The 24,392-nt window shown below is 48.4% G+C and overlaps 2 protein-coding genes across 2 annotated transcripts in view; both read left to right on the top strand.

Moving 5' to 3' along the window:
* Window positions 1-7,908: 7,908 nt before the first annotated feature.
* On the top strand, window positions 7,909-14,901 carry LOC115100573 (oligodendrocyte transcription factor 2-like). The gene is made up of 2 exons (XM_029619091.1): window positions 7,909-8,019; window positions 14,024-14,901. The coding sequence occupies exons 1-2, from the start codon at window positions 7,909-7,911 to the stop codon at window positions 14,609-14,611; spliced, it is 699 nt and encodes a 232-aa protein (XP_029474951.1). The 3' UTR covers window positions 14,612-14,901.
* Window positions 14,902-18,304: 3,403 nt separating this feature from the next.
* The window catches only part of LOC115072899 (BSD domain-containing protein 1-like), a 31,538-nt gene continuing 25,450 nt past the window's right edge, over window positions 18,305-24,392 (top strand). The window contains 4 exon segments of the mRNA XM_029570886.1: window positions 18,305-18,359; window positions 19,894-19,954; window positions 20,700-20,816; window positions 21,087-21,254. Coding sequence (XP_029426746.1) covers window positions 18,349-18,359; window positions 19,894-19,954; window positions 20,700-20,816; window positions 21,087-21,254 — 357 coding nt within the window. The 5' untranslated portion in view covers window positions 18,305-18,348.

The following is a 24,392-nucleotide window of genomic DNA, read 5'->3' as shown; positions in this document are numbered from 1 at the left end:
AGTAACTGCCGCTCCATGCAGGTTACCCCCATGTTTCTGTTAAGAGCAGTAACTGCCGCTCCATGCAGGTTACCCCCATGTTTCTGTTAAGAGCAGTAACTGCCGCTCCGTGCAGGTTACCCCCATGTTTCTGTTAAGGGCAGTAACTGCCGCTCCGTGCAGGTTACCCCATGTTTCTGTTAAGGGTAGTAACTGCCGCTCTGTGCAGGTTACCCCATGTTTCTGTTAAGGGTAGTAACTGCCGCTCCGTGCAGGTCACCCCCATGTTTCTGTTAAGGGCAGTAACTGCCGCTCCATGCAGGTTACCCCTATGATTCTGTTAAGGGCAGTAACTGCCGCTCCGTGCAGGTTACCCCCATGTTTCTGTTAAGGGCAGTAACTGCCGCTCCGTGCAGGTTACCCCCATGTTTCTGTTAAGGGTAGTAACTGCCGCTCCGTGCAGGTTACCCCCATGTTTCTGTTAAGGGTAGTAACTGCCGCTCCGTGCAGGTTACCCCATGTTTCTGTTAAGGGGTAGTAACTGCCGCTCCGTGCAGGTTACCCCATGTTTCTGTTAAGGGCAGTAACTGCCGCTCCATGCACGTTACCCCCATGCTTCTGTTAAGGGCAGTAACTGCCGCTCCGTGCAGGTTACCCCATGTTTCTGTTAAGGGCAGTAACTGCCGCTCCGTGCAGGTTACCCCCATGTTTCTGTTAAGGGTAGTAACTGCCGCTCCGTGCAGGTTACCCCATGTTTCTGTTAAGGGCAGTAACTGCCGCTCCGTGCAGGTCACCCCCATGTTTCTGTTAAGGGTAGTAACTGCCGCTCCGTGCAGGTCACCCCCATGTTTCTGTTAAGGGTAGTAACTGCCGCTCCGTGCAGGTCACCCCCATGTTTCTGTTAAGGGCAGTAACTGCGGCTCCGTGCAGGTCACCCCCATGTTTCTGTTAAGGGCAGTAACTGCCGCTCCGTGCAGGTTACCCCCATGTTTCTGTTAAGGGTAGTAACTGCCGCTCCGTGCAGGTTACCCCCATGTTTCTGTTAAGGGTAGTAACTGCCGCTCCGTGCAGGTTACCCCCATGTTTCTGTTAAGGGCAGTAACTGCCGCTCCGTGCAGTTTACCCCCATGTTTCTGTTAAGGGCAGTAACTGCCGCTCCGTGCAGGTTACCCCCATGTTTCTGTTAAGGGCAGTAACTGCCGCTCCGTGCAGGTTACCCCCATGTTTCTGTTAAGGGCAGTAACTGCCGCTCCGTGCAGGTTACCCCATGTTTCTGTTAAGGGCAGTAACTGCCGCTCCGTGCAGGTTACCCCCATGTTTCTGTTAAGGGTAGTAACTGCCGCTCCGTGCAGGTTATCCCCATGTTTCTGTTAAGGGCAGTAACTGCCGCTCTGTGCAGGTTACCCCCATGTTTCTGTTAAGGGCAGTAACTGCTGCTCCGTGCAGGTTACCCCCATGTTTCTGTTAAGGGTAGTAACTGCCGCTCCATGCAGGTTACCCCCATGTTTCTGTTAAGGGTAGTGACTACCGCTCCATGCAGGTTACTCCCATGTTCCTGTTAAGGAAGTAACTGCCGCTCCGTGCAGGTTACCCCCATGTTTCTGTTAAGGGTAGTAACTGCTGCTCCATGCAGGTTATCCCCATGTTTCTGTTAAGGATAGTAACTGCTGCTCCGTGCAGGTTACCCCCATGTTTCTTTTAAGGGCAGTAACTGCCGCTCCGTGCAGGTTACCCCCATGTTTCTGTTAAGGATAGTAACTGCTGCTCCGTGCAGGTTACCCCCATGTTTCTGTTAAGGGTAGTAACTGCTGCTCCGTGCAGGTTATCCCCATGTTTCTGTTAAGGGTAGTAACTGCTGCTCCATGCAGGTTATCCCCATGTTTCTGGTAAGGGCAGTAACTGCCTCTCCGTGCAGGTTACCCCCATGTTTCTGTTAAGATCAGTAACTGCCGCTCCATGCAGGTTACCCCCATGTTTCTGTTAAGGGCAGTAACTGCCGCTCCATGCAGGTTACCCCCATGCCTTCTGTTAAGGGCAGTAACAGCCGATCCGTGCAGGTTACCCCCATGTTTCTGTTAAGGGCAGTAACTGCTGCTCCATGCAGGTTATCCCCATGTTTCTGTTAAGGGCAGTAACTGCCGCTCCGTGCAGGTTACCCCCATGTTTCTGTTAAGGGCAGTAACTGCCGCTCCGTGCAGGTTGCCCCCATGTTTCTCTTAAGGAGTCTAACTTTCATTCTGTGCAGTTCTCCCAAGCTTTATGATAACCCATAAAAATGTCAGCTGGTTAGATTTTTACTGGGTGATGAGCTTTCCTGAAAATTGAGACAGTGCTGCTTGATGTGGTTTGGCCTTGGCCATAGAAATAGTCCTGTGCTTTTTCCCTTGTATCTGCTTATCAGTAGCCAAGACTGTAGAAGTTGGGGCCTTTTTGGTTGTTTTCTGAATCCAATTCCCTCCCCCCCGCTGTTGAAGCAGAGAGGAAGATTGTAGTTGTGTCAAAAGCATGAAGGCTTCTTGTTTAAGGGTAGTAATCCCCATGCCTTCTGTTGGATTCGTGGACCCTTGAGCCGATCGGAACCAGAGGGTGAGCTGCTGAGTGAGGTGGCTGCGGTGGTCCCGACCGGGAGGCGGCAAGGACGGAGTTGTGGGTGGCCAGAGGAAGATCCTGGGAAGCCCTATGCGACCAAGGGCTGTGGCAAGGAAGGATGAAACGGAGGAGCTGGCACAGTGGTGAGAGGATCTTCGCCCTGGAAGCCGGAGTCCCCCCAGGAGGAGCTCGTAGGGGCCCAGCCGCTGGGACTTAGGAGGGCCCGCGGGGGCCGAGTCAGATGGAGTCCAAGGTTGTCGCTCACCAGTCCAGAGTCGTGTACCAGAGAATCGTCGCTTGCCAGTCCAGGATCAGAAGCCAAAGGATCGCTGTAAGCCGCACCGGGGTCAGAAGCCAAGAATCGTCGTAAGCCAGTCCAGGATCAGGAACCACAGGAGATCAAGAGGGCACAGGAACGCAGCAACTGGAGACAGGTAAACCCGGGAACCTCGTTGCAAGGCCCTGAAGAGGAGCAGCTGCAGGGCTTAAATAGCCCTGCAGCGTCTGACGTCATCAGAGGCAGACCCAGCATTTTCCCGCACTGGTCCCTTTAAATTAAGGCCTGAGACGCGCGCGTGCGTCTAGGGGGCGGGGCCAGCCGCCGAGGAACGCCGGCTGCTCCGGTGGGGCAGAAACGCGGCGGTAGAGGGGTCTGCAGGCCCAGGAGCGATAGGCCGACGTCGGGGCCGCGAAAGTGGAGGTCCCTGGGGGCCCGAGGAGCGCGGGCTGGTGCCGGAACTGCGAGCGGGTAGGCGCCGATCCCGGGGCCGACCCGGGATCGCAACACCTTCTGCTAAGGGCAGCTGCAAGTTACCCCCCTGCACCCTTTTCCTCATTTCCATTGTCCAGCCTTAGAGAGCCACAGTGCTTATCCCATGCCCTTTGAATGCTTTGACTGTTTTCATCTTCACCACCTCCTCTGAAGACTTGAATTCTTTTGAATGACATTAAAATGGCTCTAGAGGAACACGATAAGACATCAGAAGTGGTGGATTGGTCTCTGTCAGAGAGAGGATGCTGGGCTGGATGGACATTTGGTCTGAGCCAGCCTGGCATATCTTATGTTAAACTACGGTAGCAATGCTGGAGTCTGCACACTGGGCAGGTCAGACAGCAAAGGGAAGAGCGGACTTTGCCAGAAAAGGCAGAGAGAAATCATGACATGCCCATGAAAGACCACTGATCCCATCCACTCTTCTACTTTATCCTGATCTCTAAATATCCTCTCTGCCAGTTCCAGGTTTTCTTGCATTTTTTGAATGTTTCGGCTTCCATCACCTCCCCTGGGAGGTCGTTCCATGAATCCTCAACACTTCACCTGTCTATCATGACTCCTTGTTCTGAAAAAGGTTAAGTTCTCATGTGTCCAGGCCTTTGAATGTCTCTGCTGTTCCCCTCCCTTCTGTGAGACCCCCAGCTGAAACGTCCCTGTGCAGCCTCTCTGACAGCAGAGACTCTGCAGAGCACTGCACTTCATGTCTCCCTCTCCATTCCACCCTTATCTGATGACAGCAGCACAGGCGTTAAGCTCAGTGAAGGATCACTAAAGTGGGTATGGTCTGAAATAAAAAAAACAGAGGCCATCTTAGAAAACCATTAGACCCCTGCAGAACTAATATTATCTCTTTACAGTAACAGAAAAGGTGTGCGGTCCACTCCTGCTTAGTATCAGTGCGAACGAAGATCTCAAGGTAAGATTTACAGCCTCCAGGGGAAAGTCACTTCATCCACATCTGCTGTAAGTAATGAAATGATTGGCGCACGAGCTAGTCTGGCGCCACCAATGGTAACCAGGGATGAGTCGCGCGGCGGCGGACGTGACGGGGGGAGAGCTGGGTGTCGCGTGTGTGGGGGGGGAGGTAGCAGAGCAGCGAATGGGGGCGCAGCGATTTGAATCTCTGTGCACCCATTGGCGGGGGCTCCTCAGACTCTCGGGACACAGAGCTCGGCAGTCGGATTTGGCGAGCAGGGTGCGCGGGGTTTGGCGTCCCTCCCTCCCGCTCTATAATCTGTTTTTGTGATGGTTAATTGCTGGAGTGCAGTTTGTCGCAGTGCAGGCTGTAAACCCGAGCCCAGATTATGTTCGTAATGTATTGTTAAATGATATCGGGGGGGGGGGGGGGGGGGGAGGAAGAGTCCCGTGTAGTTGGGGGGCTGCCGGTGAGCGAGGGGCTAAGCTCAAGGCCGAAGCCTACCCTCGCTGGGACGAGGCAGGGTACGCAAAGGGGGGGGGGGGTCCTATTCCTTATGCCTTACCATTGGGACGTGGTGGTTGAGGCCGATGGGGGGGGGGTTGTGTTATGTTAATTGTAAGGGCTCGGGTTAATAATAATAATAATAATAAACTGCGGCCTTTTATAATGCCATTCTGTGTTGTGTTTATTGGTGTGGGAGGGGAGCCAAGAGATGATCTCGTATCCCTGAGTTATTAGGGAACCAGAAAGCAAAATGTCTGGATTTAGTTTAAATGGAGCAGATTAAATCAGAAAATAGCCCAGTGTGATTTCCAGTTTAATGGATCATTGTCAGCTTGATCCTGGATTAGCAAAACCCTGCTTCTGTAATCTCCAGTTTAGCCAAACCAGTCCCTTAAACTTCAGTTTAACCAAACCCTGCCTGTGCACTTTCCAGTTTATCTGAGCCTAGTCCTGGGTAATCTCCAGATTATCTGAGCCCTGTCCTGTGTAAATCTCCAGTTTAGCTGAACCCTGTACTGTGTAATCTTGAGTTTAGCAGAGCCCTGTCCTATGTAATCTATAGTTTATCAGAGCCCTGTCTTTTGTGTAAACCCCGGTTTAGAAGAACCCTGTCCTATGTAATCCCCAGTTTAGCTGAGCCCTGTCCTGTGTAATCCCCAGTTTAGCTGAGCCCTGTCCTGTATAATCCCAGTTTAGCTGAGCCCTGTCCTGTATAATCCCAGTTTAGCCAAGCCTAGTTTTATGTAATTCCCAGTTTACCTAAACTCTGATTCACATCTACTCCTTCAAGACCTCTCATGATCTTAAAGACCTCTATCATATCCCCCCTCAGCCATCTCTTCTCCAAGCTGAAAAGTCCTAACCTCTTTAGTCTTTCCTCATAGGGGAGCTGTTCCATTCCCTTTATCATTTTGGTTGCCCTTCTCTGTACCTTCTCCATCGCAATTATATCTTTTTTGAGATGCGGCGACCAGAATTGTACACAGTATTCAAGGTGCGGTCTCACCATGGAGCGATACAGAGGCATTATGATATTTTCCATTTTATTCACCATTCCCTTCCTAATAATTCCTAATAATTCCCAATATTCTGTTTGCTTTTTTGACTGCCACAGCACACAGAGCCGACGATTTCACTGTATTATCCATAATATATTGGGCTTGATAGTGTGTCCGTCAGTGCTCGCGCATGTTTCCCAGCCCGCCGATAGATGGCGCTATAATATATCGGGCTTGGTAGTGTGTCCGTCAGTGCTCGCCCATGTTCCCCAGCCTGCCGATAGATGGCGCTATAATATATCGGGCTTGGTAGTGTGTCCGTCAGTGCTCGCCCATGTTCCCCAGCCCGCCGATAGATGGCGCTATAATATATCGGGCTTGGTAGTGTGTCCGTCAGTGCTCGCGCATGTTCAGCAGCCCGCCGATAGATGGCGCTATAATATATCGGGCTTGGTAGTGTGTCCGTCAGTGCTCGCGCATGTTTCCCAGCCCGCCGATAGATGGCGCTATAATATATCGGGCTTGGTAGTGTGTCCGTCAGTGCTCGCCCATGTTCCCCAGCCTGCCGATAGATGGCGCTATAATATATCGGGCTTGGTAGTGTGTCCGTCAGTGCTCGCCCATGTTCCCCAGCCTGCCGATAGATGGCGCTATAATATATCGGGCTTGGTAGTGTGTCCGTCAGTGCTCGCCCATGTTCCCCAGCCCGCCGATAGATGGCGCTATAATATATTGGGCTTGGTAGTGTGTCCGTCAGTGCTCGCGCATGTTCAGCAGCCCGCCGATAGATGGCGCTATAATATATCAGGCTTGGTAGTGTGTCCGTCAGCGCTCTCGCATGTTCCCCAGCCCGCCGATAGATGGCGCTATAATATATTAGGCTTGATAGTGTGTCCGTCAGCGCTCTCGCATGTTTCCCAGCCCGCCGGTAGATGGCGCTATAATATATCAGGCTTGGTAGTGTGTCCGTCAGCGCTCTCGCATGTTTCCCAGCCCGCCGATAGATGGCGCTATAATATATTAGGCTTGGTAGTGTGTCTGTCAGCGCTCTCGCATGTTTCCCAGCCCGCCGATAGATGGCACTATAATATATCGGGCTTGGTAGTGTGTCCGTCAGCACTCGCGCATGTTCCCCAGCCTGCCGATAGATGGCGCTATAATATATCAGGCTTGGTAGTGTGTCCGTCAGCGCTCTCGCATGTTCCCCAGCCCGCCGATAGATGGCGCTATAATATATTAGGCTTGATAGTGTGTCCGTCAGCGCTCTCGCATGTTTCCCAGCCCGCCGGTAGATGGCGCTATAATATATCAGGCTTGGTAGTGTGTCCGTCAGCGCTCTCGCATGTTTCCCAGCCCGCCGATAGATGGCGCTATAATATATCGGGCTTGGTAGTGTGTCCGTCAGTGCTCGCCCATGTTCCCCAGCCCGCCGATAGATGGCGCTATAATATATTGGGCTTGGTAGTGTGTCCGTCAGTGCTCGCGCATGTTCAGCAGCCCGCCGATAGATGGTGCTATAATATATCAGGCTTGGTAGTGTGTCCGTCAGCGCTCTCGCATGTTCCCCAGCCCGCCGATAGATGGCGCTATAATATATTAGGCTTGGTAGTGTGTCCGTCAGCGCTCTCGCATGTTTCCCAGCCCGCCGGTAGATGGCGCTATAATATATCAGGCTTGGTAGTGTGTCCGTCAGCGCTCTCGCATGTTTCCCAGCCCGCCGATAGATGGCGCTATAATATATTAGGCTTGGTAGTGTGTCTGTCAGCGCTCTCGCATGTTTCCCAGCCCGCCGGTAGATGGCGCTATAATATATCGGGCTTGGTAGTGTGTCCGTCAGCGCTCGCGCATGTACCCCAGCCCGCCAATAGATGGCACTATAATATATCAGGCTTGGTAGTGTGTCCGTCAGCGCTCTCGCATGTTTCCCAGCCCGCCGGTAGATGGTGCAGGCAGCTCCCTGGCCGCCTTAGAGGCTCAAACACGCCATAGAGTGGCCATGTCACAACACCAGCTACAAGAGGTACTCCTGGGGGAATTCAGCGCTACTGTGGAATGCAGATTTTGCGCAGAATTTCTCCTTCCTGCAGATTTCCTCCCTCACCTCGCTGATTTCCTCCCTCGCCGGAAGACTATTCAAAACCGGAATGACAGCGGCCATCGCAGGACAGACAGAAAATAGCAAAGGAGACCTGGCATGCCGCGAACGGAGCTCGTCCCGTAGCACATGCTCCATTCGCAGTGAAGACGAAGGCCAGGTGTGATGTTCGTGGCGAAAAAGGAAGGCCCCCCGTGTGCCGCGATCGGCACACCCGGGCTTTCATCTTCGCCGTGAGCCGTGCTCCGTTTGCAGTATGCCGGGGTCTCTGCTGCTATTTTCTGCTCAAGGCGAAAATGGAAGGCTCCCGTGTGCCGGGCCTTCATCTTTGCCGCGAACGGTGCAGGTCCTGCTGCATGCCAGTGAGAGAGAATGTGTGTCGGGGAGGGTGAAAGAGCAGGAGGGTGTGAGAGAAAGCATGGGGGAGGGGGGATGCCGGCGAGAGAATGTGTGTGAGAGAGAGGGGGGATGACAGGGAGCATGGGAGGTAAGAGAGGGTGGGTGGGGGGATGCTTGAGTGTGGGTTTCAGAGAGAGGGAGCCTATATGAGGGGGGGGATGCCGGTGAGAGAGGAGAGGGGGTGTGGGGGGGGGGGGGAGTGCGAGAGACAGCTTGCTAAATAAACTTCGCCAGCCCTGGCTTTAGCAAATCTGCCTCCACGTCCCTTGCCCTGAGTGAAAACAATTTCGTTTTTCCTTTTCAGCTGACGCTTCCTTACAAGAGCAGATGTGCCAATAAAAAGGCGTAGAACGGGTACAGTTGCTAGTGCACTATGATGCCTAGATTTTTTTCCTGGGTGGTAACGCCTAAGATAAAACCTAACATCGTTCGTTGCCTAATATATGCCTTTATCATTTCTACAATAATGGAACCACTCAATTTATGTTTTCTTTGTACTGTTTTATTGCATCACAATTAAAACATTCAATTGAAAAAAAACCAAACCTAACATCGTGTAACTACAACACAGGTTATTTTTCCCTATATGCATCATTTACCGCTTGTCCACATTAAATTTCTTCTGCCAATTGGATGCCCAATTTTCCAGTCTCGCAAGGTCCTCCTGCAATTTATCACATCCGCTTGTGATTTAACTGCTCTGAATAATTTTGTATCATCTGCAAATTTGATTATCTCACTCGTCATATTCCTTTCCAGATCATTAATAAATATATTGAAAAGCACTAGTACAGATCCCTGAGGCACTCCACTGTTTACCCTTTTCCACTGAGAAAACTGACCATTTAATCCTACTCTCTGTTTCCTGTCTTTTAACCAGTTTGCAATCCACGAAAGGACATCGCCTCCTATCCCATGACTTTTTAGTTTTCGTAGAAGCCTCTCATGAGGGACTTTGTCAAACACCTTCTGAAAATCCAAGTATACTACATCTACCGGTTCACCTTTATCCACATGTTTATTAACCCCTTCAAAAAAATGAAGCAGATTTGTTAGGCAAGACTTCCCTTGGGTAAATCCATGTTGATTGGTTTTCTTTAAACCATGTCTTTCTATATGTTCTGTGATTTTTGATCTTTAGAATAGTTTCCACTATTTTTCCTGGCACTGAAGTTAGGCTCACTGGTCTATAACTTCCCGGATCACCCCTGGAGCCCTTTTTAAATATCAGGGTTACATTGGACATCTTCCAATCTTCAGTTACAATGATAGGTTACACATTTTAACTTCAGTCTAATCTCTGTTTCAGAGGGCTGCTGCTGTGGCAGGTCACATGGTAAATGACCTCATTACCTAGCATTAAGCTAAGGCGATATGTTCCAGCTTCTCCCCTTAGATCAGAGGCTGATTCCCACCAATGGGTTAAAACTTGTACCCTTATTATCTCCCTCTGCCCGGAGCCTGGAAAAGGCTCTCATTGTTTCAGCCAAGCCTTCCTCTTACAGATCTTTGGTTGTAACTCTAGGAGTGTCCTTTCAGCTTTGGGGGTATCATTTACTATATATTTATGGTTTTATTTGATATAGTTTGAATTACTTTATTAATTGTTACAGTTTTATGATAATTCTCATTTTGTGATAGTTGATATGCACCACTGGGACATGTTATGCACTTTTTCTGTACATCACCTGCAGCCATTCAGTTTAGCTGATTAACAAATATGATAAAATAAAGAAACACTTTTTTGCCATAGAAACATTCTGAACACCTTCTCTTCCCTTTGCTGCTCTAAAAAGAAAGCTCTTGACAAGCTGTGCACCACAGTGAGTTTATTGGCCCTGCTGGAGCAGGGAATTTCATGGCTGCTTACAGCAGTCACACTCTCCCTTTTAATTATTAAACCCTCTTTCCAATGGGTGTGAATAAAGTTCAGAGAAGGGTTTATTGGGGAAGGGAATGGGGTTATGGCCAGATTGATACAGATGGATTTTACAAGCCTGCTTTTTAATATTAAAAAGCTAAATGTATTGTAACTCTAAAAGTTATATTTTTTCCTCATGTCTAGGACAATACCTTGATCAGCTCCTAAATGTACAGAGCAGATATTCTGCACTAATTAGCATGTATAAATACTCACTGAACTACAAGGGTCTTGTTTTTTTAAATTAGAAGTAAAAACATGATGCATTTTTTCTCTAATGACATGTGAACAACAAGATCCTTCTTCTATTGGTCATCAGACTGGGCACAGCCCCATCTATCCAGGGCTAGATTTAAGATGTTGTTGCCTATGTGCAGGACTGGAAATTCAGGGTCAGAGGGAGGGTGGTTGAAGTGCCACAACAGCAGCCCTTTGAAACAGATTCCTCTTCAAGTACAGCGGCAGTTACTCCCTTAACAGAAACATGGGGGTAACCTGCACGGAGCGGCAGTTACTGCCCTTAAGAGAAACATGGGGGTAACCTGCACGGAGAGGCAGTTACTGCCCTTAAGAGAAACATGGGGGTAACCTGCACGGAGCGGCAGTTACTGCCCTTAAGAGAAACATGGGGGTAACCTGCACGGAGAGGCAGTTACTACCCTTAACAGAAACATGGGGGTAACCTGCACGGAGCGGCAGTTACTACCCTTAACAGAAACATGGGGGTAACCTGCACGGAGCGGCAGTTACTGCCCTTAAGAGAAACATGGGGGTAACCTGCACGGAGAGGCAGTTACTACCCTTAACAGAAACATGGGGGTAACCTGCACGGAGCGGCAGTTACTGCCCTTAAGAGAAACATGGGGGTAACCTGCACGGAGAGGCAGTTACTACCCTTAACAGAAACATGGGGGTAACCTGCACGGAGCGGCAGTTACTGCCCTTAACAGAAACATGGGGGTAACCTGCACGGAGCGGCAGTTACTGCCCTTAAGAGAAACATGGGGGTAACCTGCACGGAGCGGCAGTTACTGCGCTTAACAGAAACATGGGGGTAACCTGCACGGAGCGGCAGTTACTGCCCTTAAGAGAAACATGGGGGTAACCTGCACGGAGCGGCAGTTACTGCCCTTAACAGAAACATGGGGGTAACCTGCACAGAGCGGCAGTTACTGCCCTTAACAGAAACATGGGGGTAACCTGCACGGAGTGGCAGTTACTGCCCTTAAGAGAAACATGGGGATAACCTGCACGGAGAGGCAGTTACTACCCTTAACAGAAACATGGGGGTAACCTGCACGGACCGGCAGTTACTGCCCTTAAGAGAAACATGGGGGTAACCTGCACGGAGCGGCAGTTACTGCCCTTAACAGAAACATGGGGGTAACCTGCACGGAGCGGCAGTTACTGCCCTTAAGAGAAACATGGGGGTAACCTGCATGGAGCAGCAGTTGCTACCCTTAACAGAAACATGGGGGTAACCTGCATGGAGCAGCAGTTACTGCCCTTAACAGAAACATGGGGGTAACCTGCACGGAGCGGCAGTTACTGCCCTTAACAGAAACATGGGGGTAACCTGCACGGAGCGGCAGTTACTGCCCTTAAGAGAAACATGGGAGTAACCTGCATGGAGTGGCAGTCGCTACCCTTAACAGAAAGATGGGGGTAACCTGCACGGAGCGGCAGTTGCTACCCTTAACAGAAACAATGGGGTAACCCGCACAGAGCAGCAGTCACTACCATATGAAACTTGCTGAGCAGACTGGATGGCCATATGGTCCTTTTCTGTGGTCATTACTGTGTTACTTTGTAAGATGATACTAGCTTCTGTTGCAATAAATATTTTTCTAAGTTTTATAAGAATATTCAGATGAAGGAGCCAGTCTGGCAGAGTTTGAGCTCACAAGTACTAAAAGCAAAACAAGCACTGGGGTGATCTGCACCGTGTGGCTTTGGTACAACTGGAGAGTCCGGGTGAAGGATATGAGAGAGTGGGAACTTTTGTGTGCATCTGTCGATGGTGAACAGGTTGCTGCTTGGCCATTTTGCTCTTTTTCTGCTGTTTATTATGTTACAATCTGTCATTTCACTTTCTTGTAAAGATCTTATATAGAAAATTGATTCACACCGCACCATGAAGCCTCAAAGAAGAAAACTGGTCCTAATCAAAGCAGATGCCACATTACTACCCTCTGGCAAACAGAGGAGGGAAGGGAAACCTGTAAGTCAGAGATGAATGTCCAAGTATTCTTTGTGGCAGCTGAGGCTTATGAGGGTCTCTGAACCAAGGAGAATGGGGAAGTGCCTAGGCAGATATATTTGGGAATAAATCTGGTTACAAAGATTAGAGTTAGTTCTGTAGACTGTGTTGATTTTGAAATGTGACTATAACTGTTTATCCTACAGAATATAACAAATATTGCAGTAATCTTTATAAGAACAGTGCAGGATTGCAGGCAGAGAGTGGCTGGTGAGGTGCAGAACTGGACTACGCCACAGGCGTTCCTCTAGTCCCTTGTTTTCAATTCATTCAAAAGAATTCGAGTTTTCAAGAAGATACTGGCACTAAATATGTTTTCCAATTTATTTGTTTGTTTTTTATATACCGTCATTGAACATAAGTCATCACATCGGTTTATATATAACAAATTAAAAAAGAAAAGGTTACATTGTAATAAAGCGTAGAGAGTAAATGGATACAATAGTAGTGGGAGAATTCATTATAGAGGAGGGGAAATAACATATGATTTGCAAACATGAAATAGAGTGATGATGATGATGCTTTCTCAAAGAGCCATGTTTTGTTTTTTTTAAAGTAATATGGGAGCCAAACTGGAAAGTTTGTGGTAAGGCCCACAGACACAACAGAATACCACAAAGCAAAGTGGGAAAAATATCCACAGGGGCCCAGGGGACATGTGACTTCCACAAGCTTCTCCTAACAGGACGGCTAATAATATTTTGCAAATTTCACAGTTAATTTTTGCCCTCACAGTTTGCACCAGTAATCAAAGCAAACCCACCCAGATTCTTCACTGGGAAAAAGTACCTGCAGAGACGTGTACCTGGGTTTTCTGTAGGTTCACTTTCCAGGCAAACACATACTCCTTGTTCCTTCTCCGAACTAATCCTAGCCACAGGAACACCTGCAAACAGTGCAGGTAAAATTCCGAAGGTTGTAGGCGAACACGTGTCACGTAACCTGCATGCACGGTAGGTAATTTGCAGGTAAAACTGTTTTACTTTGAAATAATGCTTCCTGGGCATAATGTCTTCACATCTCCCTTCTGCTCCAACCTCCATTCCTACTGCAAACCCTGGCTGGAAGAGTTGAAAATGTCCCATCTCAGGATTTATGGCAAGATTAGAAAGTTGCAGTTGCTGGATGTTTGCTTTATGGTAAGCATATTAACCATCTGCATATTAACAGTGGTACAAAGCATACAGTAGTGAAGGTACAGAGCTGAACATGCTAGGAATGTGGGTAAATATTAACTGCGCCAGTGAAAGTGCCCTGTGATTAGGTGTCATTTGAAGCAGGTCATTGTATATCTGTATTGTTTCTTTTGTAACCAGAAGTGTATAAGTAGCCATAGACCTGCAGGGGCCTCATTACAATCATCCACCCAGAAAGAGAATCGTGAGGAAAAAAAGCAGAAGCACCAGGATGGTTTGCATTTCAATCCACAGTTAAGGAATACCAGACATTTAACCTCCTCCTCCAACCTGCCAAAGACAGCAAGCCCAGGGATTGTTGGGGGTGCCCGAACTGGAGATCCAGCACCGAGGACGGACTTAGAGGTAGGACCCATGTCCAGCAGAGGTTCTTCCCCATACTTGGAAGAAGCAAGAGGTACCAACCAAATGTTTGAAGCCTTTGGTAGAGAGAAAAGAGGATGTCGGGGGTGGCAGTTCCCCACAATCCAGCAGAGCTGGGGGTTCACAGAGAGGTAGGAAGGACTGTTCAGAGAACCAGCAAGAACTAAGGCTAAAAGTGAACAGCCGAGAACGTAAACGTATGCACGATCTGAATCAAGCCATGGATGGGCTTCGGGAGGTTATGCCCTATTCTCCAGGCCCATCTGTTCGGAAGCTTTCAAAGATTGCCACTTTAATGCTGGCCCGCAATTACATCCTCATGCTGTCCAGCTCCTTAGATGAGATGAAGAAACTGCTGAGTGAGGTTTATGGAGGTCTGAGCTGTGGGCAGGTCCTGGCTCCAGTTCACAGGACATCTCAGTCCTTGCCCTCTACGACGGGCACCCCTTCAGCTCTGCCCATGGCAGAAGGACACCTGGGTTTCAGATCCTCGTGTCTGGATGGACAGCAGCATCCAGCGGTGCCCTTGAGCTGCCCCTACAGGCCCACCTCCGGAATGCTGTGTCTGTGTTTCATGTGTCAATCAAAGACGACCACCTGTCTTCCTCAGTAAAGTAAAGCAAAGTATTGCGAGGTCTTTTCATGTGTCCATCAGGGTGTTGCAAGTCTACAATTCTTTATAGTTTATTCTCATCATGTCTTAAAACCAACTCCTAGGAAAGAGAGAAAGGTGCTTCTCTTCTGACTCTTGAATTAACCGGTTTGTAAAAGAAAAGTTCATGCATTATTGGATTATTTTTCATCCTAACCCATTTTTATCAGTTTATGTATTTTTGCTTTGTGTTGCAAGGAAAAGACTGTACTTTAATTTTTTTCTAATCTAACTTATCTTGTGTTTTCTCAAAGCAGCTAAAGTGTTTTTTACTTTTTCTAAATAAAATAATGTGAATTGTTGCAGATAGCTTTGATATTTTGTTCGCCTCTCATCTGAAATGTGCTCAGATCTACTTGTGTGGTGCTTATGCGAGATAGGACACACACAGGAACACGGACTGCACCCTCAGGACAAGAGGGGCTATTGCATGGATAATTCAAATCTGACTTTAAGAAAAGTAGTATAAGGACAACATTTATAACTGATTGAAATGAATTATGTTAGTAAGAATATTTCTAAGTAAGGATTATATTGTTCTTATAAAGCACTGTAAAAAAATGTCTGATTCTTAAAAAAAAAACCCCAAACAAACAAAAGCAAATCTAAAGATGTGAAAAACATATAGTCCCATGCTTCCCTCCCATCTCAAGGTGGCTTGCAACCCGTATAAAAGCTGGGAGGAAGCTCACAGCACAGAGTTAAAGCGTGACATTGCTGGGAGGAAGCTCACAGCACTAGTTAGATGAGACTGCTAGGAAGAAGCTCACAGCACTGGGATTAAAGGGTGACACTGCTGGGAGGAAATGCACAGTACTTGATTAAAGGCTGACCCTGCTGCGAGGAAGCTAACAGCACTGGAGTTAGAGTACACTGCTAGGAGGAAGCTCACAGCAGTTGGTTAAAGGCTGACACTGCTGGAAGCTCACAGCACTGAAGTTAGGTTACACCATGGGCAGGAAGCACACAGTGCTGGGGTTAAAGGGCGACATTGCTAAGAGGAAACTCACAGCACTGGCGAGGTTATACAGAAGGGAGGAAGTGCATAGCGCTGGGGTTAAAGGATGACACTGTCAGGAGGAAACTCACAGCACCGGAGAGGTTATACAGAAGGGAGGAAGTGCATAGCGCTGGGGTTAAAGGATGACACTGTCAGGAGGAAACTCACAGCACCGGAGAGGTTATACAGAAGGGAGGAAGTGCATAGCGCTGGGGGTTTAAAGGATGACACTGTCAGGAGGAAACTCACAGCACGGAGAGGTTATACAGAAGGGAGGAAGTGCCATAGCGCTGGGGTTAAGGGTGACACTGTCAGGAGGAAACTCACAACACTGGAGTTAGGTTTACACTGCGGGCAGGAAAGACATAGCACCAGGATTAAAGGGTGACCACTGTTAGGAGGAAGCTCACAACACTGGTTAGGTTACACTGCAGGTGGAAGTGCAGAGTGCTGGGGTTAAAGGCTGACACTGTTAGGAGGAACCTCACAGCGTTGGGTAGGTTTAAAGGGTGACACTGCTAGGAGGAAGCTCACAGCACTGGAGGTAGGTACACTGCAGGCAGGGGGCTCACAGAACTGAGATTAAAGGGTGACACTGCTGGAAGCTCACAGCGCTGGAGTTAGGTTACACTGCGGGTAGGAGCGCATAGCGCCGGGGTTAAAGTCTGACACTATTAGGGAGAACCTCACAGTGCCAAGGTTAAAGGGTGACACTGTTAGGAGGAAGCTCACAACACTGAAATTTAGGTTACACTGCGGGCAGGAAGCGTATAGCGCCGGGGTTAAAAGGTAACACTGCTGGAAGCTCACAGCACTGGAGTTAGGTTACACTGCGGGCAGGAAGCGCATAGCGCTGGGGTTAAAGAGTGACACTGCTAGGAGGAAGCTCACAGCCCTGGAGTTAGGTTACACTGCAGGCAGGAAGCTCAGCACTGGAGTTAGGTTGCACTGCGGGCAGGAAGCTCACAGCACTGGAGTTAGGTTACACTGCGGGTAGGAAGCTCAGCACTGTAGTTATGTTACACTGCGGGCAGGAAGCGTATAGCGCCGGGGTTAAAGGGGGACACTGCTAGGAGGAAGCTCACAGCACTGGAGTTAGGTTACACTGCGGGCAGGAAGCGCACAGCACCGGGGTTAAAGGGTGGCACTGCTGGAAGCTCACAGCACTGGAGTTAGGTTACACTGCGGGCAGGAAGCTCACAACGCCGGGGTTAAAGGGTGACACTGCTAGGAGGTAGCTCACAGCACTGGAGTTAGGTTACACTGCGGGCAGGAAGCTCACAACGCCGGGGTTAAAGGGTGACACTGCTGGAAGCTCACAGCACTGGAGTTAGGGTACACTGCGGGCAGGAAGTGTATAGCGCCGGGGTTAAAGGGTGACACTGCTAGGAGGAAGCTCAGCACTGGAGTTAGGTTGCACTGCGGGCAGGAAGCTCAGCACCGGAGTTAGGTTACATTGCAGGCAGGACGCACACAGCACTGGAGTTAGGTTACACTGCGGGCAGGAAGCTCACAGCGCTGGGGTTAAAGGGTGACACTGCTAGGAGGAAGCTCAGCACTGGAGTTAGGTTACACTGCGGGCAGGAAGCGCACAGCACTGGAGTTAGGTTACACTGCGGGCAGGAAGTTCACAGCGCTGGGGTTAAAGGGTGACACTGCTAGGAGGAAGCTCACAGCACTGGAGTTAGGTTACACTGCGGGCAGGAAGCTCACAGTGCTGGGGTTAAAGGGTGACACTGCTAGGAGGAAGCTCAGCACTGGAGTTAGGTTACACTGCGGCCAGAAAGCGCACAACGCCGGGGTTAAGGGGTGACACTGCTAGGAGGAAGCTCAGCACTGGAGTTAGGTTACACTGCGGCCAGAAAGCGCACAACGCCGGGGTTAAGGGGTGACACTGCTAGGAGGAAGCTCAGCACTGGAGTTAGGTTACACTGCGGGCAGGAAGCTCACAGCGCTGGGGTTAAAGGGTGACACTGCTAGGAGGAAGCTCACAGCACTGGAGTTAGGTTACACTGCGGGCAGGAAGCTCACAGCGCTGGGTTAAAGGGTGTCACTGCTAGGAGGAAGCTCAGCACTGGGGTTAGGTTACACTGCGGGCAGGGTGCTCAGCACTGGAGTTAGGTTACACTGCGGCCAGAAAGCGCACAACGCCGGGGTTAAGGGGTGACACTGCTAGGAGGAAGCTCAGCACTGGAGTTAGGTTACACTGCGGCCAGAAAAGCGCACAACGCCGGGGTTAAGGGGTGACACTGCTAGGAGGAAGCTCAGCACTGGAGTTAGGTTACACTGCGGGCAGGAAGCTCACAGCGCTGGGGTTAAAGGGTGACACTGCTAGGAGGAAGCTCACAGCACTGGAGTTAGGTTACACTGCGGGCAGGAAGCTCACAGCGCTGGGGTTAAAGGGTGTCACTGCTAGGAGGAAGCTCAGCACTGGAGTTAGGTTACACTGCGGGCAGGGTGCTCAGCACTGGAGTTAGGTTACACTGCAGGCAGGAAGCGCACAGCGCTGCTCCGCCCCTTGCACGTCCTTAAATCTGTCATAGTGTGACGTCACGGATCCTTTGTTGGGTGTTTATTTTCAAATCGTCACCAGCCGCCTCGCGGTGACGTCACAGCCGGAACCGGATGCATCTAGCGATAAATCCCGCCCAGCGCGAGGTTATAGGTCAGTAAATATTGATGATGTCACGCGGGCAAGATGGCGGAAGGGTGAGAAAAGCAGTTTGTGCGTGTGAGAGCTTGAAGCGAGGCAGAGCGGGAGCGAGGCAGGGTGGTGATCGCTCCCGGCTCAGCCCTGCACGGGGCAGGTGGCCCGGACACCTTGGGAGGGCTGCGGCCGGCTCCCAGCCTTCAGGCACGGACTCAGCCAGGCCTGGTTTTTGCCCCGCTGCATGCAGGGACTTGTGGTTCCTGCGTTATTTAAAAAGAGAAATTGGGACTACGAGTCCCAGCATGCAGCATGAGAAGCCCGGGCCTGGCTCGCCCTGCCCCAGATCACGGAGTCTCCGCTGATAGTGGGGCAGGGTCCGCACTGCGCACGCAGGCCTGGAACAGGAAGGCGCCAGAGAGTCCCAGAGCAGGCTGGAGAAGCACGGGGGCCTCGGCCTGTAAATGAGCAGCGCCTGTGTTTATTTGGTTTATATTCCGCTCCTTGCATTCAGGTACTACCGTACCACCTCGCTTCTCCAGCCTGGATTCTCTGTGCCATGGAAAGGAAGCTCGGAACCACTTTCCTTACTTTCCCAATGAAACATCAGAAATGCCCTCCTGGGTAGACCTAACTTTCATCAAGCTCAGCATCTTGTCTCTGACGGTGGCCATCCAGGTTACATGTAGCTGGCAGGATCCCAAAGCAAAGACCAAGCCTTACAACCGTACAAGTATTTGGCAAATCCCAAAGAGCAGATTTCTTTCTATGCTCTTATTATTACTTATCACTTCTCTAGCACTAGTAGACTTGTGCCACATTAAACTTGTGCTTTTATATGATGTGCAATGTTTGTGGCTGTGTATGGGTATATATAGCGAGAGAGAGCAGATACTATTTTTTGGACCAGGATAATTTACATATATATCTAAAAATAGTTTAAATTATAGCTACAGTAATTGGGGTACAATTGGAAGGGGCAGGTAGGGGGAAAGAAAACAAAGCATCTTAGGTGGTGGGTGTACACAGCACTGTACCAGTTACACATAGAAGTATGGTCCTTTCTCTTAGAGCTTATAACTCTTACACAGATGTTCAAGAGTTTATGTGCGAGCTCCAGCAATCTTGGTGGTTTTTGAAACATTTCAGTATGGGGGATTACTGTCCAGATTTCATTGTATATGCAAAAAGAATCAAAACTTTCTGTTGAATAAAAAAGACTTTTTGTTTGTCTATATACCTGGAAAACAAACTCTTCTCAGAGAAATAGTTGCTTATGCTGGATGAATGGTATTAAAAAAAAAAAACAAACTACACTTTTAAAACTCTGGAACATGAGATTCTAAAATAGATGATCACATCTGGGAAGCCTAGATGGAATATGTCCTTGGTATTTCTGTAAGTGGCAAAAAGTGTTCTGCACACTCCCAGCTGACTTGGTTTAAGACTTTTGGCATATAGGAGGGATTGATGCAACAAGGACTGCATGTGTCCTCTCTTCAGTGGTTCACCCTTTTGGGCTGGTCTGTAGAGTGTGTCAGACTGAGTCCCTGTAGTTTTTCCCATCTGTAATTCATTTTTGGTCTCTTGTTCCAGTGAAGACGGGGGCTGGTGGAGGAGCTGGCTGCAGCAAAGCTACCAGAACGTCCGAGAGAAGGTAGAACTGGCAGGATCCATCGTCTGTCCTAGTCTGTATATTTTTGGTCATGTTGGTACATGTTTTTGGTACTGTCTATTACTTTAAAGTTAGAAGTCTCTTTCCCAGGTTGTAAACCCTGAAAAGATTCTTACATTTTAGAGCATTCCTATCACAGTATAGCAACAATGACAGTTTTGGTTCATAGATCATTGTTCATCCACACAGGATCACTTCAGCTTCAATCTGATTCCTAAATTTTGTTTTGGTTGATGTCTCAGTCCTGTATAAGGACCCAGACAGATCATAATTATAGTTTCAACTGCCTGTTTTGCTATAATGGCAGGACAGAAGCCTAAAAACAAGTTGGCAGAGACGTAAGGCCCATTTGTCTGCCAGATTTAATTCCTAGTTCAATTTCATAGATCTCAGTTGATTTCTGGCTTTCCCTTTACTACTTCACAATTAGGGATCATTTGTGCCTATCTGTTTTATGCCACTGCTTCCTGTAGAAGCCATTTCATGCAGCCATCAGCCTTCTGTGAAGAAATATGTTCTGATGTCACGCTGAGTCCACTCCCTTGGAACCTCATTTGATAACGTCCTAGTTCTAAATATGAATTTCTTCTGACAGGCTTGGTGTTTGTGCATTCTGTGTCCCCTCCCCATATCAGTTCAGGCTCATGGGATTAGTTGATAGGTGATTTAAGTTTGCCTTTGTATGCTGACCTGGGTTTCACCCTGACCTATTGATGTTCTTTTATAGTCTGTAGAAGCCTTGGAGTTTATAAAACGAGATCTTACAGAATTTTCACAAGTAGTTCAACATGATACAGCGAGCACCATTGCTGCTACAGCAAGTGTGGTCAAGGAGAAACTGGCAGTGAGTATGAACCTATGAGGTGGTGGGGGTCACTGCTGCCTCCAACCTTTCCTTTCCTTATCCCTCCCCCAGCCTTCGTTTTGGGGCCACAGTAACATCTGTCACCTCTTGGGCCCATTCAGCCATTCTCAGAAGGCAGTTTCGTCTTGCCTTTTTGACTGGTTTTGTCCTGGATGTTTGTTTTCCTCTTCCCGCTATCGAATTATCACTGAAAGGGACACTCTGTATTAATTTAGTGTGTTTTTGTTTTTGTAATTCTTGTCTGAAAAGACAGAAGGCACAGCTGGCACAACCGAAAAGGTTGAAGAAGGGATGTCTGATTTTCTGGGCGTCATCTCGGACACATTTGCCCCTTCACCAGATAAAACAATTGACTGTGATGTCATAACCCTGATGGGCACGCCATCGGGCACAACGGAACCCTATGACAGTACAAAGGTACAAATGAGTAAGCTGCTTCCATTTTCCCTATTGCCTAGAAACATGCAAATTCCTTGCAGGAAAAGTCATTTATTTATTTTTTTAATTTCTGCATTTTCAAAAGTCATTACAACAAATATTTGTAATTGTATACAGATAAAGCAATAAATGAAAAAGGTAATACAATTCATACTTCACTATTTTAAGATTCTCTGTTTTCTCTCAAGGCAATACCAGGGTAAACCAATTATAAATGAGCGATTTAAAAGAAACAATACAATACAGAGAAGAGTAATACATCACCCCTCTCATTCTATCCAGAGATAACTGCCGGATCCTATTAATTTGCTCTTAGCCTATTCCCGTGTTTGGGGGATGGAATCCAGAAAAACCTGTAATTGAGATACCTCCCAAAAGACACATTTATGCTCCAAATATTTTATTTCACACCTGCATGGATATTTCAATATAAATCCAGTACCCCTGGCAAGAACTTCCGATTTTAATCTCAGGAATTCTTTCCTTCTAATTTGGGTCGTTCTTGCTAGGTAGGGTATGTACATACCTGTTGTCCGTGAAATTTCTCCAAACGATGTCTAAGAAATAAACTGAGAACTGTATCTCTCTCTGTTGGAAACAGGATACAAGAAGCGTGGCTCTAAGGGGTAGATCTGTATCAATTACCTCTTGCTTTTCTCTTTCAAGTCTTGAAAGTATATAATAAACTTTTGCTAATGCTGGTATTGATTGACTAGGCATTTTCAATATACATTGCAAATATTCCTTGAATATTTCCCAGGAAAAGTAATTTCTTAAGAAAATGGAGTGGAGGGGAAAGCTTATCAAATGTATACTGTGTAAAACCTTTTCAGATGGTTCATCTTGATTATGCCTGAGCCCTCCCCCTGACATAGATTTACTTTCTGATCTCAGTTGCTTGAACCTTTTAGATCTGGCAGGCCCTAAGGGAGTGGGATTATGTACGCAGGAAAGGGTGCCACTGTGTGTGTGTGTGATATTTTAGAAGAGAGGCTTATTAGATCACACTGCAGTGTGTGTGTGCGTACCCAATTAATTACTTTAAAGCGTTAGGGATGCAATTTCCAGACTTTGGGCAGTTGTGAGCACATGAAAGGAGGTGAATCTTGTGCAGTTTTCAAGGCTGTAAAATGAGTATTTTTGGCTGGCAAACTATGCACTGCACCTTGAACTCTGCATAGCGACAAGCTGGCAGGCAAAATCCTGATCCAAATGGAGAAGTAGATAGAATGCTAGACTGTGTGCTTATCTCATTCTTCTATTACTTGCTTATTAGTATAAAGGATACAAGTTTTAATCCATACATCAATTACAAATTCAAGAAGAGAACTGTGCATGCCCTAGAACAAGTCTGCTGGTAGTTGGCTGTTAGCTACTGCTCTTCAGTCATTAAAATTGGCCTTGATATTTGTCATTGTAGGACTCTATCTTCTCTCAGTATTGTTCTGTGTGTGTTTTCTCTCTAGATGTATCCTAGTCTGTGCAGTTAAAAATATGACAATGAATTACACTTTTATTTATTTATTTATAACTTTTCTATACCGAAGTTCAAATAACAGCGTTACTTATCACTACGGTTTACATTACAACCATAAAACTTCTAGTGTCATTTAAGGGGCTTTTTCTATATAAAATGGCAGAGGCTGTACCTAAAGTTGAGATAATTATTTGTTCCCTGTACGTACTCGGATCAGTCCAGACTGTGGGTTATGCCTCCCTTCCAGCAGATGGAGACAGAGAAAAACTTGAAGGGCATCCTCTCTTAACCTGGTGTGCCTCCTGCATCCCTTCTGTCTCCAGCAGATGGAGGTAGTGCAAACCCTGCAGTCTTGCCCTGTTCTTGGGTTTAAGGCAATTTACCTTTTTTAAAAAAAAAAAAAAAAAAAAAAAAAAGTTTCTCTAACAAGAATCAAGCAAAAAATAAACAAAAAAACAGAGACATCGATTCCTCCCAGGGGGTAGGTAGGTCTTGCGGGGCCGTCCCCCCGGTAGTAGGTAAAGGAGCTGGAGTTGGTTACCCCGCAGGGCTCCAGGCAGGTAAGGCGCCGGGGTAAGACACCAGTGGTCCGGTCCCTCTTCTCCCTTCGCTGATCAGCCAGAGAAAAAAAAAATTAATTGAAAGCAGCCTGGCAGTCACCTTTTTTTAGCGGCTGCTTTCCGTTCAGCTTCGAGTGCGACACCAGCGCGTTTTGTAGAGTTCTGACTCTCTGCCGCTTCCCTCGCTGCAGCGCCGTTTTTTCCACGATGCCGCGGCCATCTTCATACACAGCCTGCAGGGAGTCTTCGACCAGGCTCTCCCGTGCAGGCCTCTGCTCACGGTGCCTTTCAGGAGAGGAAGAACTAGAAGCACTTTCAAGCCCCGAGATGCAGTTAAAAGGCCAGCACCTCAGGCCGATCAGTTTCCCCTCAGGGCGGGAACGGCGGCCATTTTTAGTACTTTCAAGAGGCTCAAGCCAGAGCAATGGGGACAGTAAAGCTCCCACCCGATCTCTCCCGTGTCTCTGCCAGTCCTGGGAATCACTCCGATCCTGACCAGGACGATTTTTATGAGGTGCCAGAGCCCCTGGGGGGGGGGGCGGGGTGGGGGGATGAGGCTGGCTCTAATGCTTTTTCTTTAGTTTTTGTGCTCTTTATGCACAAAGCGTTTTTGGCTTCCCAGTCTTCTCAGGGTTCGGCTGCTTTTTTGAGCTGTCCTTCCGCCCCCCCAAAATGGCCAAGCATTTGGACACACCAGCTTCTCTGCGGGTCGCTAAATTGCGGAGTCCTTCACCTGTGCCTGGATCTGCACAGGCGGCGCGGGGTCAGAGGAGGACCTGGGAAAGCAGGCTCCTTTGGACGGGGACGATCCGAAGGTCAGTCTTTCATAGGCAGGAGTTGGACCCTCTGATTCCCTCAGTATTGTCTGAGCTTGGAGTGGACCTTCCTCAGCATCCTCTCCCACAGGATTCCGAGGACCCGGGGCTAAAGGCTCCCACCAAAGCTTTTCCTCTTCTTCCCATGCTTCAGCAATTAATGACCCGGGAGTGGGATGTTCCGGATGCCGGCTTGAGAGTAAGTTGAGCTATGGATAAGCTATATCCCTAGACTGAAGAGTCTCTGGAGCTGTTGGTCCCCTAA

Source organism: Rhinatrema bivittatum, chromosome 11 (genome assembly GCF_901001135.1).
Source record: "Rhinatrema bivittatum chromosome 11, aRhiBiv1.1, whole genome shotgun sequence".
Classification (NCBI taxonomy): Eukaryota; Metazoa; Chordata; class Amphibia; order Gymnophiona; family Rhinatrematidae; genus Rhinatrema; species Rhinatrema bivittatum.
The sequence above is the reverse complement of the archived record's forward strand: the minus strand, read 5'-3'. Positions and strand labels throughout refer to the sequence as shown.